The sequence below is a fragment of the Pan paniscus genome, chromosome 2 (genome assembly GCF_029289425.2).
Source record: "Pan paniscus chromosome 2, NHGRI_mPanPan1-v2.0_pri, whole genome shotgun sequence".
Lineage (NCBI taxonomy): Eukaryota > Metazoa > Chordata > Mammalia > Primates > Hominidae > Pan > Pan paniscus.
The window spans coordinates 62453417-62468410 of record NC_085926.1 but is presented as its reverse complement, the minus strand read 5'-3'; the positions used below and the strand labels follow the sequence as shown (position 1 = coordinate 62468410).

Here is a 14994-nt window from a genome sequence, read left to right as displayed (position 1 = left end):
ATTTCACAAAACACATTGAATCTTGAATTCTTTGACTACACTGTTCACACTTAATTTCAAATATTAAAATGTTTCACATTAAAAACTCAATACTTAATTATATTAATCCTATAATAGATATTAGTTAATAAACTCCAGGTCAGAAGCATTTGGGAAAAAGAGAACAATTTGCATAACTAGTCACTCAAAGGTTGGGCAGCTGGGTTATGGTAGTTTCAATTTGACAAAAAAAAAAGAAAAATGCAACTCTAGATGTATTATTATTTGTGACATGGCTCAAGATGGGAGACTGTGAGGAGAGTGAAGATGACAGAACTGGTGCTAACCACTGTGACAAGAACTTGAAGAGCAGCCGACATGACATCTTTCCTATCATGCTGCCGAAAATGTCAGCTTTGTGAAGGACAGTGAGAAAATGGTTTGCCGAAAACTTGAAAGGTGGATTCCGGAGATGCCCGCCGTGTCAGATGCGATATAGTCTGCTGTGGCTGGAGAGACTCATTTCTGGCTCCAGTGATGGCCCGCAGGTGGGAGAGCTTCCAGGCTTCAGCACGGCTCCAAAAATGACTGCGCTTGACCTGCATATTGTCTCAAGTTTGCAGGATCATGATATAAAAGAAGTGAGTTGTTAGCCAGTGTGCAGTTAGGTGGAACCAGAGACCAGGGGCTATGTTTGCATGTGTATGTGCTCATGTGTGTATGTGTTTCTAAAGCTAAGTTCAAAGACATCGTCTATTAAAATTTGGAACGTTGTGAAGGAAGAGATATGCGCTTTATGAACTTATATCGAGTTCAATATAAGTAACAAAAACTAACTCTGGGTAATCTAAGCAAAGGAGAGTTTATTAGGATGATGCTGGGGGCCTCAAAGACAGGGAAGGGAATGCTGGAATCAAGTCAGCTATGGAAGAGTAGAAAGCAGGACTGACACAGTGGTTCTTACTGTATGTTAGAGTAACACGGGAAACCTTAAAAATGCCAGTGTCAGGCTGGGTCCAGTGGCTCGTGCCTGTAATGCCAGCATTTTGCAAGGCTGAGGTGGGAGGATCCCTTGAGCCCAGGAGTTAGAGACCAGCCTGGGCAACATAATGAGACCTTGTGTCTGAAGAAAATTAAAACAAAATTAGCAGATATGGTGGCATGCTTCTGCAGTCCCAGCCTCTCAGGAGGCTGCAGTAGGAGGATCGCTTGAGCTTGAGATGTCAATGCTGCAGTGAACAGAAATTGTGCCACTGCACTCCACCTTGGGCTGAATGAGACCCTGTCTCAATAGTTAGATAGATAGATAGATAGATAGAGCTTTGAGGATGCGACCTTTCACAATTCTAAGAAACAGACAAGATCAAAAACTACTGACCTGTAAGGACAGTCTGGTCAAGGCACAGCTGCTGGAACAAGCAAATTCCATCTGTTTATTCTAGCCTTGTATCATTTATTCAACGTAAAGATTCCAGAGGAGGGTGTCCTGGTAGCTGAACTGAGGTCATAGTCCAGCTTAGATATGGAGTGGCTGTGAAAGGGAGGGGCTGGCCTCTAGGAAGCCCTTCAGCTTTAATAGTAGGGGAATAGGCACCTCGATTTACCCTCACACAAGAGTGGCCAGAATGTGGCTGAGGCCACTCCTCCAAATCCAGGGGTTAGAAATTGGCAATGGATGCTAAAAAGCCTGAAAGCAAGAAGACCAGAATATTCACAGTCAGGACACGAGAGCATGAGAGAGTCAGGCTTCTAGACAGGTGTTCTGTGTAGACACATCTCAGCCTGGAATTTTCTAGCTAGCAGTTTAAAATCCAGCTTCACCCCTCCTCTTCTCTCACTCTTTGTGTCTCCTTTAGTGATTTAGCATTGAGAAAGGAACAAGATGCAGAGCTAGTTTTAAGACAGTTGTAGAATCACCCCCAAATATTTTCAGAAAGACAAAACAAAAGCATGGCGTCTGAAAGATACCAATATAGCTCTACTATTTATTTTGCAACCAGCACTACTTGGAATGGCACCTTGTAAACAATACAAATGCCACTTTTGGAAGGGATTCATAGTTAAATAATACCATGTATCTCTTGCAGAATATCTTGGGTTCCAAATCCACTCCAAGCTAAGAGAAATCAGGAACCCTGAATCAAATATACCCTCTCTGCCACTGGAAGAACCACCCACCTAATATTTTTTTTCCCTAGAACAGTGGTACTTAGAGTGTGGTCCTCGAACCAGCAGCACTAGCAGCACCAGTAAACTTGTTAGAAATGCAAGTTCTCAACCCCTACCCCCCAGCTCTACTGAATCAGCAACTTTAGGGGACCAACCAATCCAGGTTGTCACCAGGTGATGCTGAGGCTCATTCAAGTTTGAGAACCACTGCTCTAGAAAAAGTATGCTGTTGCTTCTGTGGAAAAACAGTGCTCTCCAAAGCGTGTAACCTGAATTTTTCAGTTAATAGTTCTATAGAGATCTATCTAAACCTGTATAGCTAACATTGCCAAATTATAGGGGTCGATGAACAAGAAATTGATGTTTGACAGAATTTTCGAAAACAATGCAGTGAAATCAAACAAAAAAGGGATCCTTTTGCTTTTTAACTGACCTGGTTACAACCTATGATCTTTGACAAGTTGTTATTCCTGCATGTCTTTTCCTCACTTTGTAAAGCAGCATCTCCTGTTACCAATACCATTTCAGAGCAATTCTGGCAGTTACAAATTTACATTTTATGTCAAAATCATTCGACATCAAATTGTTTTATCACCTGTTTTTATTGGTGAACTCTGTACTTGTACCTTACAGACTTAGTAAAGTTAGTTTGTTTTATTTAAAATAAAAGTTGTCGCGCTGACATAGGTGATCAAGAAGCAAATTTAAGAGACAACACTACTTTTCAGTTGTTTACTTTTATTGGAATAGTGAGATTAATAGTGTTCAGAAAGTAGTCCGAGGAGAGGTTATCAGCGAAGCAGAAGCTGCTATCTGATACTTTTAATAATTACAAATGGGAATCATCAGAACAAAAGGAAAAAACATAATCCATTGTTAGGTTTGTAATAATATCTTTTATAGTGAGAATTAACTGAGAAGGCCAAGCATACACTAAATGTTCAGTTTTTATCATCTCAGACACAAAGCAGAAAGCTGCCTTCTAATTGCCTAATTGCCTTAGAAGGCTTGTAGGGTAATGAATGAATGGTTTTATTCACAGAGATATTTATCTCCTAATAATGACCACAAATATCCTGGCTCTTCATGTTAAATAGTCTCCATACTTTTTGCTGTGATCTGTAAACCTTTTCTGAACTGTAAAATTATATTTAACAGCATTTTTCTCTGGGTTAATTCTCCACTAAAAAACAAAATGCTTTAAATTGCTCCATTTTTCCCCCAGTTGAGTGTGTGCATGCACATGCTGATTACATAAACAAATGTGTGTTCAGTTCATTAACAAGCTGAAGGTTGTTTAAAGAAATTTAAAAACCACAGCTTAAGGAAGTTGTAGGTTGTAGCATATACACGAAAAGTTACAAACAAAAGCATCACGTGTTTTGTGGAGGCCAGTAAATTCATCCTGTTATCTAACTGTAGATTCACGGACGTTTCATGTAAAAAAAAAAAAAAAAAATTGTTTTTGTTAAGCATGGTAGCTTGCACCCATAATCCCAGCTACTCAAGAGGCTGAGGCAGAAGAATCACTTGAGGCCAGGAGTTCAAGGCCGCAGTGAGCTATGATCACACTGCTGCACCCCAGCCTGGACAACAGAACAAGACCCCGTCTCTTAAAAAAATTTTTAATAAACTTTGTAAATTAACATTTGAGATTTAACAGAGAATTTGAAGACAACCTACCTGTTGTTTATCATTTTGCCTTTCTTTGGAAGAGTATGAAGAAATGGACTGAACAGGATTTTACTGTTTGGGGGTATTTTTTATAAAGTGGGGAAGAGGAAATTTTCGCATATTTCAAATAGGGCATTTTTATTATCAAAAAAGAAGGAAAGCTGACTGATTAACCCGTAACAGGAGGTACATTGCTGTCATTTGCCAAGTCTTTTGTGCAGTCAGACTGGTCTAGTATAAAGGATTTTCCCAACTTATGCTGGATCCTTGAGAAGGCCTATAAATAAGACCATTTGTTTGGTCTCAAGATGACTTGCATTTGCAAACTGAAGAATGTTCCAATAGAAGTTTTATGGTGACACACCAATCTGCAAACTGGCTCAGCAAGTAGTCAAAACAAGTCACTATGAGATCTGGGAAGCTGAAGGCTTTGAATGGGTCAGATTATCCTGCATTTAGTTTGGAACAGATAAATTTGGGCTATAAATATGTATCCTCCCTTTGTATTTTCAACTTGAATGGTCCGTAACAAATAGAGTATATAAGTATGCACCTAAAGATGACACAGAACCATGAGAATATGATGATCAAACTGAAATCATTTATTTAAGCTGGAGTCCTTTTTATTACAATGAGTAACAGTTTGCTAAAATTGGAAAACATGTGGTTTGTTCTTCAATGAATACATGAGCACTTAAATAAATCTGAACATCGGTAGTTATAGGCAAGAAATTGAGCCATTTAAGACGTCTGACACCGGGAAAGACAAACACTTACAAGTCACCTGATTTTCATAGGAATTTTTGTGCATAATTCAGGGACCCCAAACCCAAGTGCCTACAAGAGAGATAGGTAATACAATTTAGCAATGTGAACCAGGTGAGTGCCTGTCCCAGGTAAGGAGGAAGCTGTTAGCCACCAATTAATAATGCTAACTGTTCCAAATTTTCAAGAAAACAGAAATCAGAATTGTATTCTCAAACTTCCCTGATTTAAAAAAATGTTGGCAACTGGTTCAAATTTCTTAAGACGCTGTGAGCCAAACAGAACAAGTTCAGGGGCTGGACTTAACCTTCAAGCCACCGGTTTGTACATTTTACCATTTCACAAGAAAAGAGCTACAGCTCTGCACATGTTTCCAAAATGATAACCCAAACACAACCCATCGCCTTTGGAAGCTAGCCCTGAATAGCTGGGCTTCTCCTGAGCTCACATCGATCATTGTAGTTGTTTCTTCTAAAATGGACAGTTTCCTCCTGCTAGAGATTTGATTTGATGGTGTCAGCATATGAGGTTCCCGTCATTTCATGACATGTCTTCTTTCAGGCCTGATGGAATCGGAACTGTGACTGTTGAAGAAAAGGAACGTTTTGAAGAAATCAAAGAGAGGCTCCGAGTTCTGCTAGAAAATCAGATTACACATTTTAGGTAAGGATCTGGGGCTGGAGAGCTTTAATTAGGAGATGAGAGTGGGAAGGGAAAACTAAAGGACTTAATTTTCCAAAACTGTAAGTCTACCAGAGGATACATTGCATATTTAGAAATAACTGAGTAGAACAAGCAAATCAATCAGATATGGTTCTGCAATAACCAGAAAACTTTGCATTCTTAAGTTCATGTTATTTCCACTTAAAGAACAAATTCTTCCATGTTTGAGCTGACCCTGGTCAACAATCTATTATAAAAAGTTGAATTTGAAGCTTCTTCAAGGTTCCTAAGTAAAAATGAATAAATAAAAAATCTTGTGAATCAGAACATGGTGAACAAGGAAGGAAGGCAGTGATACTCCTAGGAGAGTCTCCACTTTTTCCACTACCGCAGAAACAGCACTGGCTGGCAACACAGGGAAAGAATGAACCTTGCATCAGCCTGGGTGGATTGAATCTCCCCTGCATACTCAAGAGAGCCAGCAGATTCTGTGCTTGAGCCTTACATCACATAGCCCACTTCTCCCTTGGAGCACATTAGGTGTTTTTAGTGCTGTCCTGGTGGTTCTGGACCAGAGATCCTGAAATAGTAACTGAAAAATAATAATAGCATTTCTAATGGTTCCTATTTATTAAATACTTCCTATATACCAGATATAGAACTGGAGGCTGGAGAAGTATTAACTCGTGGCATAACAACTTTGTAAGGTAGTTATCATAATCCCCATTTAAACCAGGAACAAAGTGAGGCTGAGAGAGGTTAAGGAACTTGCCCAAGGCAATCCAGCTGGCAAGTGGAAGAAGTGGGATGCTTACATAAGATAGTCCAGGTTTAAGCAGCCATGCTAGTCTCTCTGTCCCATGCACAGTGTTCTGAAGGGCCAGTGACAACCTGAAACCAGTCACTGGAACTTGTAGTGGTACCTGACATAGTTTTTTTCTGTGCCATCAAAATCCTCCTGGATAAATCTTTATTGATCATACACTATATGTAAAATGCATTACCAGTAGCAGATGGTCCATAACAATAGGAAACCGCAAGCAGGGAAGGATAGCTAGCAGAATCATGAATTTGCTCTAAGTCCACTTTTCTATTCCATATATTGATCTTTTGGGGACTTAAGTAAGTGTATTTGAATTTCAGCCTGTTCCAACTAATACTTTTTTAACGCCAGTCTCGATAATAACATATAAGGTCACATTTGAGCTAACAAATAGTTCTCCTTCACAATAGAAATCTAAACAGAGCCTTATGTCACCACTCTGAATATTCTTTTCTGCTGCAGACATTTGCAGAGTCCCTCTTTAGTCATTATTCACACATACACATATATACATTATATACACACATATATGGTGTGAATTCAGATTAACATAACACAACGTGACAAAATAAAAAGCATTTTCCATTCCTCAGAGAGAGTTGCTATAGGAATCAAATTGCAGCATATTTCATGCTAAAATGTAATAATTTAGGCAACCTGAAGAATTTTGTCTTTTTTAGGTATTGCTTTCCATTTGGTCGACCTGAAGGTGCTTTGAAAGCTACTCTCTCACTCTTGGAAAGGGTAAGAATGAAAGTAAAAGATAGATCACATATATATAAAAAGACATAAGCATAATTGTAATGAAATGTTTTGGTTGAATGACCTAGTTGTAATTTTTATAGGATTTGTTTACCATTCATCAAATATCAGAATAGAAGCGAGGAAACTGCCAAAACTCTTGATATTTTATCTTCAAACTCCCAAATAGGATATACAGAAGATATGTTCCTAGCCCTTCCCTGACTCATGGACGGCCTTTGCCAATGCTTTGCACTTCTGGTGCTTTCTCTTTAAGCATGGCTCTCAATCTTATTAAGTCACAAAGAACTGATTTTAAACTTTCACGCTTCTAAGAAGTATGGATGAGTGACACATTTGCTTGAACCTTCTTAAAAATCCCTCTTTTCCTACTTGAAGGTTTTGATGAAAGATATTGTTACCCCAGTGCCACAAGAGGAGGTAAAAACAGTTATCCGTAAATGTCTGGAACAGGCTGCGTTAGTCAACTATTCTCGGCTCTCAGAGTATGCCAAAATCGAAGGTAAGGCTCCCTTCTGCCCCCAGTTTTGAATTTAAATTTTGATATGCCTCCCTGGGGAAGTCTTTCTCTTTTCTCAAGGGCACCTGAAAACAGTGGTCCATCTGAGTATATTAAGCTGAAACCTGGAAGCACCTGAAATGTCGAAGTTTCCTTGGCCGTGGCCAAGTAAACGAATTAAAAGACATTACAGGGGCTTTGTAATTACAGTTCCCTTTGTAAGGGAACAATATTGAAAATAGGATGTTATCAGATAACTAAATTCCTTCTGAGAGTCTGTGTTGGCCCTAAGTATTGGCTCTGTGGCTGATGTTTTCCTATGAAGGAGTTCTGTAGAATTGCCCCCTTCTTTAAACAGAGGAAAATAAAGCAGTCTGTTGTCCGCTGCTGATAGCATTGGAAGCAATACAAGAACTGAAAAGAGCAAGATCAAGGTTTTGCTCTTTCTTGCCCCCAAAAGTACCTTGTCTTTTGGTAGTGCTTCAAGCTCGATGGCAGGTTAGTGCTGAGCCATCTGTGATGGCTCCAAGTTGGCTTTAGATCTCATTCATTCTTGTTACTCCAGACCTTAGATGCTTGTTACCACTGCCCTCTCAAGTTTTAGGGAAGTGGTCACTGATGACCCAGTAATCACCAAAGGTGCTTTGAGTAAACTCTACTTGAGAAGATATGGTTCTTTGGGACCTATTCATTCACGAAGGTATTAATCACTTTTCATTGTTACCCTGTTGGCTGCTATAGGGTGATTTGAAAGCCACACCCAACTTGACCAGTGGTGTAAGTGTATAAATGTGGAAGTTCTGTGTGCAAAACTCGATGTGTCCGCATTCTGGAATCTGATGTTCTCTCACACGTGAAACATGACACCTGACTAAAACTAGCAAATGCGCATTGTCTGCCTCAAGACAACTGGGGGGAAAAGAAACTAACCAATCACTCAGACCCCATCACTTACTCTGCCAAAATCCTTGTTTAGGTTAAGATTATGTCAAATTCACAGTGTTCTGTACATTACGTGTCCTCCCTCTCTCAATTTTGTCTGTCTGACAATGCAAATTGTGTACCAGTGGTAATGAATTCACTGTTATGCATCCAGGGAGAAACACTTAAGAATTGGGCACCAAAAGGATGTTTATCAACTCTTGACTTGGTAATGAGTGACAAAAATAGAGGAACAAGAGGTCGTTAAAGGGCTATATTAGCAAATAATTGTTCCAGCATTTACTGTCCCAGGACGTAATGATTGGTTGTATTTGGTAAAGTCAGCCAGGTACCTAACAATTCTAGGCAAGGCCAGAGATGGGATGGGATCAAGAAACGTTCTGTTGCCATGGCTGCTGCCTCATAGGTCTTGGTCTAGCTATTACTAGTCTTTTGGTAAGATCTGCTCTCTTCTTTCAGATAAATCTATCCAAAAACAAACTTTAAGACCTGTAAGTAAAAATGCATTCATTTCCAAAGTAGATCAGCTGGTCTGTAATTTCCTTTTGTGCCTCAATTCTTCTTGGTTGTGTTAATTATCTTTTGCACTGTGACTTTTAGGTCTGGGGATTCTTTGAAGAAACCAATTCTTTTTTTTCAACTCTCTTTTCAGAGAAGTACCTCATTCCACACTACCTGCTCTCTTCCGCTTCTCTCCTTCCTTGTCCGTGATTGGCTCAGCCACTTTAATGTGACCTCTGCAAAAGTGGCTGAGACACCAATTTCAAAGCATGCTGGGATTGTTAATTCAGGCAACCCAACATCCTCTGGCTGCATGTATCAGGTTTTCTTTCATGAACATAGTCCACCATAGGCTGAGACATTGCAGCCTGAAAGATATTACTACCAGACAACTTTCTTTTACAAGGCTCTGATCCTACCCTCAGAGAAGAAATCTTTCATTTTTTACATTTGAGCCCCTCTGTGAGAATTAACAGCTTTGTTATCTGAGAATTCTGGAAAGAAGTTGTAGTAATATTGCTGGAGACTATGTTTATGAAGAAATACCTCAAGAGCCTTAGATACTAAAGTCTTAAATCCTTAGTATCTTGGAGCCTTAAATCAATGAAATTTTGTTTCCCTTTACTCATGATGTTTTGGTCATTGTATTCTTGCAAACAGCTCTAAAGAGACGTGTAAAATCATGGTCACAATCTCTCTCGTGACTCACGGCATGCTGAATGGTTAATCCAGTAGATCTCCAATTTTGAAGCTCCTTTTTCTTTTATCCTGTGTTTATCCCAAAATACTCTGTGGCTATTTTCCTTTGAGCTAATGTAACATTTTCCTCTAACCTATGACCTTTAACCTCTTTACCTCTGACCTAAGCCTCTTGCATGCCCAAATCCTCTTTTATAGGGAAAAAGAGAGAAATGTATGAGCATCCTGTCTTCTGCTTGGCCTCCCAAGTGATGGATTTAACCATTCGTGAGTACCTACCACCTCCTCACCATGCTGTCTTCACTCTTTCTGTTTTCATTATTTCAAGAAAATCCAGATCCAAACCAACTCACTCTCCTTGCTTCAAGTTTTTTAGCATTGGCTTGTCTGTTGGTTCTGTCTGTGAAACCCAGTGTGAGAAGTCCAGTCACTTTTTATCAGCCTAAAACAGGTTAGACAATTAAGCCATTTGTTTGTGATAAACTCAGATTTGTCTGTAAGTTTTTCAGTTATTCTCTGTCTGTGACCTGAATGCATTTTTACTTTGCTTGTGTGTAACCCTAATTTGTAAAGTGCTTGTCACTGGTACACAATCAAAAGGTAGCAGCTAGGCTGGGGAGCAATGCGTTAGGTGTCAGATAAAGGATATTTGGGGCAAAATCATGCCTTCTTTTCCATGTTTAAGATGCCAAACTATTATGGGTATGAGACCACACCAGGTGGTCCATTCTCTGTAAAAATTAGATCTTATATGCCTCCTGTCTGTTCTCTATCAAGCTGGGAAGCTTTTCCTTGTTCCCTCTAGAGATTTTGACTTGTCCTTGTCCTCTAAACTTTGCCTAGAACATATGACTTAATTGTCACTTGGAGAGTTCATGTATGTTTCATAGCTTGATTTCACATTAAACTTAATTTTACTAATTTTCTATTTGTGCAGCATTTTCCACCTCTGTGAAGGAGCCTTTTTTTGCTGGCCCCCAAACTTTGGGGCGGTGGGAACCCAAGGGCAACCTTTTCTTTCCAATATCATGTATCACACATAAGTGGGGGGCATTTTGGTCCACTTGCTCATTAATTCTGCATATGTGTTCTTGTTTCTCTCTCTTCTCTCCTTGTTGTGCTCTCTCTTTCAAATAGAGAATCAAAAGGATGCAGGTGAACCAATTGTATATGCATTATAAATTATCAGGACTGTTGAGTTATATTCAGTTTTTGTTTTTGTTTTTCAATAGCTCCTTAAGGTATGTACTCCCAGAGAGCCATGTGGAGTTGCAATAATACTTAAGGAGTTAATTTGTGCTGTCTAAATACATCTCATGCCCATTTGATGTTGACCTTTATAGAGCAGAATTTCTGAAAAGGCATAAGCTTTAAAGGAATAGAATTCTGGTTTGCTGCAGAGCTTCATTTCATCCTTGGTTATAGGATTCCAGTGATTTGGCCTCATGTGCATTTTTTAAAAAGTTGTTTAACCAAATGAATCTTCCTCTTTGTTTTTCATTTCTTTTTTCTGTTTTCTGCACTATTGAGAAGTTTGTGTTCTTTGATGAATGTTTATCAGCCAAGACAGAGAGAAGTTGTATCCATGTTGTTCTTGTATGTATCGCATGATAAAGCAGGAAGCATGGACAGGATGACCGAACAGGGGCTGTTGCTGGAAGTTGTATTAGAGGAGAGCTCTTGGAAAGTTCTGGCTTCGGAAATTTTCTTCTTGTTTGGTCCCAAAACTTCTGATCTTATTTTGAGGAGAAGTCTGACTTAAAACTTTAATAAATTAGAATAGGGATCATCATTTTTGTAGTCTAAAGGGTTGTCAAAAATAACTATCAGTTAATCCAAATTAACAGTTGAGCACATTTCAAAACATTTCAGAAAGCTTTCCTGAGCACATTCCAAGCATAGGGCTACAATAAGTATTTGAAGACTCATAAACCTATGTTCAAGACACATGAACCTTTCTCTCTGGTAGGGAAGATATTTATTCAATCATTTATTCACTCATTCATTCATTTATTAGACAAATGGTTAGTGGGAGCCTACCCTGTAGCAGGTACAGTGTTAAAAGTCAGAGACTATGTAAACAAGAGGGAAACAGCTATTAGCCTCATGGAGTATACGTGCAAATGGGTCTATATATGTAAATCACTATATTGCAAGGCCTATTGGTAGAGTTATGTGTAAAAGGGATGGGGCATTGTCAGAAAACCATGGAAGTCTTCACGAGATGGTGAGGATTGAACTGCATCTTGAGAGATGAATTAGAATAAGCAAAGGGGAGCCAGGATTGGGAATGGAAAGTCATCCTACATCAAGAGAATAATATGTGCAAATATGTAAAGCCAGATAGCTAATAAAAAATAATGAATGCTTATTTAATGCATATCATGTTCCAGGTATGATTCTAAGCATATTATTAACTTATTTCTCCTCAAAATCCCTTATAAGAGGGAACTATTATTATTCCCACAGTAGAGATGAGCAAACATAGGCACAGAACTTAAAAAACACACATCCAGAAGTATAAGTGCTATAGCTGGAGTCAGCCCAGGCAGAAGCCACACTTTTAACTACTCTGTAATTAATTCAACGTAGCTGCAAAACAGAGTGAAATGATAGTAGTGGATGGGTGCTGATGATGGCAAGGTAGGCAGGGACAGGACTTCAAAGGTCTTTCTATGCCATAATAATGCTGAGTTCAGACTATATCTCATGATTCAAAATTTCTTAACTTGAAAATCATGCCAACTTTGGCATGCATATGGATTTTTTCAGAAGAAAGATTCCACAGGTCTCAACTGCAAAGGTGATGAAGGGTCATTGAAGGCTGTTTATGCAAAGGGATGGGTTGGTGGTTTACACTGCAGAAAAATCACACTAGCAGGAATTAAGAGAAAGGACTGAAGAGAGGGAATAGGGTAGAACTGGACTTAGAAGTTGAGGTTAAAGCAGAGATGGGTTTGAAGCTTGGTATAGTGAAGCTTTTTCTAAGTATATCAGGTCTCAATTGCAATCTTAATCATAATTACTTCTTTCCTGGCCTTTAAATGTTTTTTCTTTCTTACCCCTTCCCTCCCTTTTCAATTTTCTCAATGAGAATAGAGCACAAATTCATGGATAGGTCTACATAACCAACTGTATGGAGGTGGTAGGGTACCACCGGAGTTACATGTGCAAATTGTAGGGAGGTGGGTAGAATACTGGGGACAGAAATACAGACTTTAGTCAGACTATGCTTTAAGAATCTACAGGGCTATGCAGATGGCATTTTGGTGGACTTATGCTTTATGTTTGGTGGCATTATTAGAAGTTAAATGTTCAATTTAATTACAGTACCTCCAAAAAAAGATGCAAAAGCCTGCTAGTCTATGAAAGAAAAGCTGTGACTCCTGCAAATGAATTCTATTATTTTAAATACATTTCCATGTAAACCGTCACACATTCTGAACCCAGCAAGCTCTGAGAAAGTCTACACTACTATTGCTGTTTTGCCTCAGTTCTTGGCTAAATACTTGCATAATTTTCTGAGCATCATAACGATTCCACTGGAATTTGAAATAAAACAACTTTTTCCTCCAAATATGGCAAGGATTTGCAAAATCAGACAGATGATGATTTGTAGACAGACAGCAGATAGATATAGACAGAAATAATTAGGTAGGCAGATAGATAGATAGATAGATAGATAGATAGATAGATAGATAGATAGATGCAGAAATAGGTAGGTGGGAGGAAAGGAGAGGAGAGAGGAGAGGAAAGGAGAGGAGAGTAGGTAGATAGGTGGGTGGGTGGATGGATGAATGATGGGTAGGTGGGGAGACAAAGAGAGAAGAGAGCAGCCACCTATGAACCTATGGGCCTTGGCCCTGTGCTAAGGGCTTCTGATTCAATCTTAACCTTAGACTCATAAAGAAGTCTTTATTTTTGCACCCTTCGCAGATGAAGGAGCTGTGATTCAGTGAGGATAAGTAACTTTCTGAAGCAGGATTTGAACTCAGGTCTGTCTAAATTTAAATACCATGCATTTTTGTCTCTTTCTACCATGTAGACTTTTTGCCTGATGTGGTGAGCACTTAGACAATATCCATTCATTCAGTGGATAAGGTCAAGTATAATACCTACCACTTTTTACATAGGAAGACTACAAATTAACAGAGCAGTCCTTTCTGGAACTGGATCATTGACAAAATCTTTACATTGTAAATTCTTCCCGAGGGCAGTTGAGATTCCCCAAGGTTGTCCAAGAACTGAGGACTTTTCTTCTCTCCAATTGACAGAAACCTTCTAGATCAGGTCAAATCTATCCAAAGGACTTCCAGGAAGATTGTGTGATGTTGAGGTTTTGTATCTTTCTCTGTCTCCAGGCAAATTTCCTACAGATCTAAGGCTTGTTGAAAGAGAGAAAGAGAACCAAGCTGGTAAAACTCACCAACACATAGAGCCAAGCCACCACCCCACTGTCTTCCACAAGGGACCAATAATAGTGAATCTCATCCCCACAGGATGGCCATTCTGAGATGAGGACCATCTCATGCTTCATGTCTTATACATGAGGGACTAAGTGGTTCTCTTTTATTTCTTTCTTTCTTTCTTTTTTTTTTTTTTTTTTGAGACAGAGTCTTGCTTTAGAGTACAGTGATAGGATCCTGGCTCACTGCAACATCTACTTCCTGGGTTCAAACAATACTTTTGTCTCAGCATCCGAAGTAGCTGGGACTACAGGCACACACCACCATGCCCAGCTAATTTTTTGTATTTTTAGTAGAGATGGGGTTTTACCATGTTGGCCAGGTTGGTCTTGAACTCCTGGCCTCAAGTGATCCACCCACCTCGGCCTCCTAAAGTGCTGAGATTACAGGCATGAGCCACCACACCCAGCCTTTCCATCCTTTTTGTTTCAGTGGTGCATAAGTCAGGGTTTCCAAGCCCAGATTATTCTGTGGACTAGCACCTCATCTATACTTTACAATAAGTGGGGAGGACAAAGAGAAACATGTTTTAAACACTGTCACCAAGAAAGATTTTGGGAAAAAAAAAGGATGTGTTAAAATATGCTGTGAACCCACAAATATGAAACCAGTGTCTCTCTCTTCTATCAGAAAAAAAGATGTGATGCTGCAGATTATGATAAAAATTGTTGTTTATTGAGAATTTAGTATGTGCTAAGTAGTTATACATATCTCATTTAATTCTCGCCATGACCCTGTGAGATAAGTGTTTTATCACCATATTTCATTGAATCTAAAGGGCCATCAATTATAAGCTGCGCCATTCATATACTGTATTGTGACATGCTATCAAACATAAGACGCATCCAGATTTCAGAAATGTTACAATGTGCCTCTTACTTCAATGAAATAAGAACTTATGCATTCATGCATGGAAATCCTGAAGTAGAAAGATGTTAAGTCACTTCCCCAAGGTTAAGCATCTGGTTAGTTGTAGAGTCAAAATTTGAACATGACCCTGTTTAATTCCAAAGTCCCCATTTTCAACTTCTACACTATAAAATGCTTGTGAT

General features: G+C 39.1%; 1 protein-coding gene across 14 annotated transcripts in view; it reads left to right on the top strand.

Moving 5' to 3' along the window:
* CADPS (calcium dependent secretion activator) overlaps positions 1–14994 on the top strand; it is a 475048-nt gene that overhangs the window by 348736 nt on the left and 111318 nt on the right. For 5 of the 14 annotated variants that reach the window (XM_055110096.2, XM_055110097.2, XM_055110098.2 and 2 more), the window contains exons 14-18: positions 5149–5250; positions 6754–6817; positions 7214–7337; positions 9675–9743; positions 10614–10631. In XM_055110096.2, the coding sequence (XP_054966071.1) occupies positions 5149–5250; positions 6754–6817; positions 7214–7337; positions 9675–9743; positions 10614–10631 (377 nt within the window). The remainder of the gene's footprint in view (positions 1–5148; positions 5251–6753; positions 6818–7213; positions 7338–9674; positions 9744–10613; positions 10632–14994) is intronic. The other 9 variants (XM_034956809.3, XM_034956820.3, XM_055110094.2 and 6 more) reach the window with 3 other exon arrangements.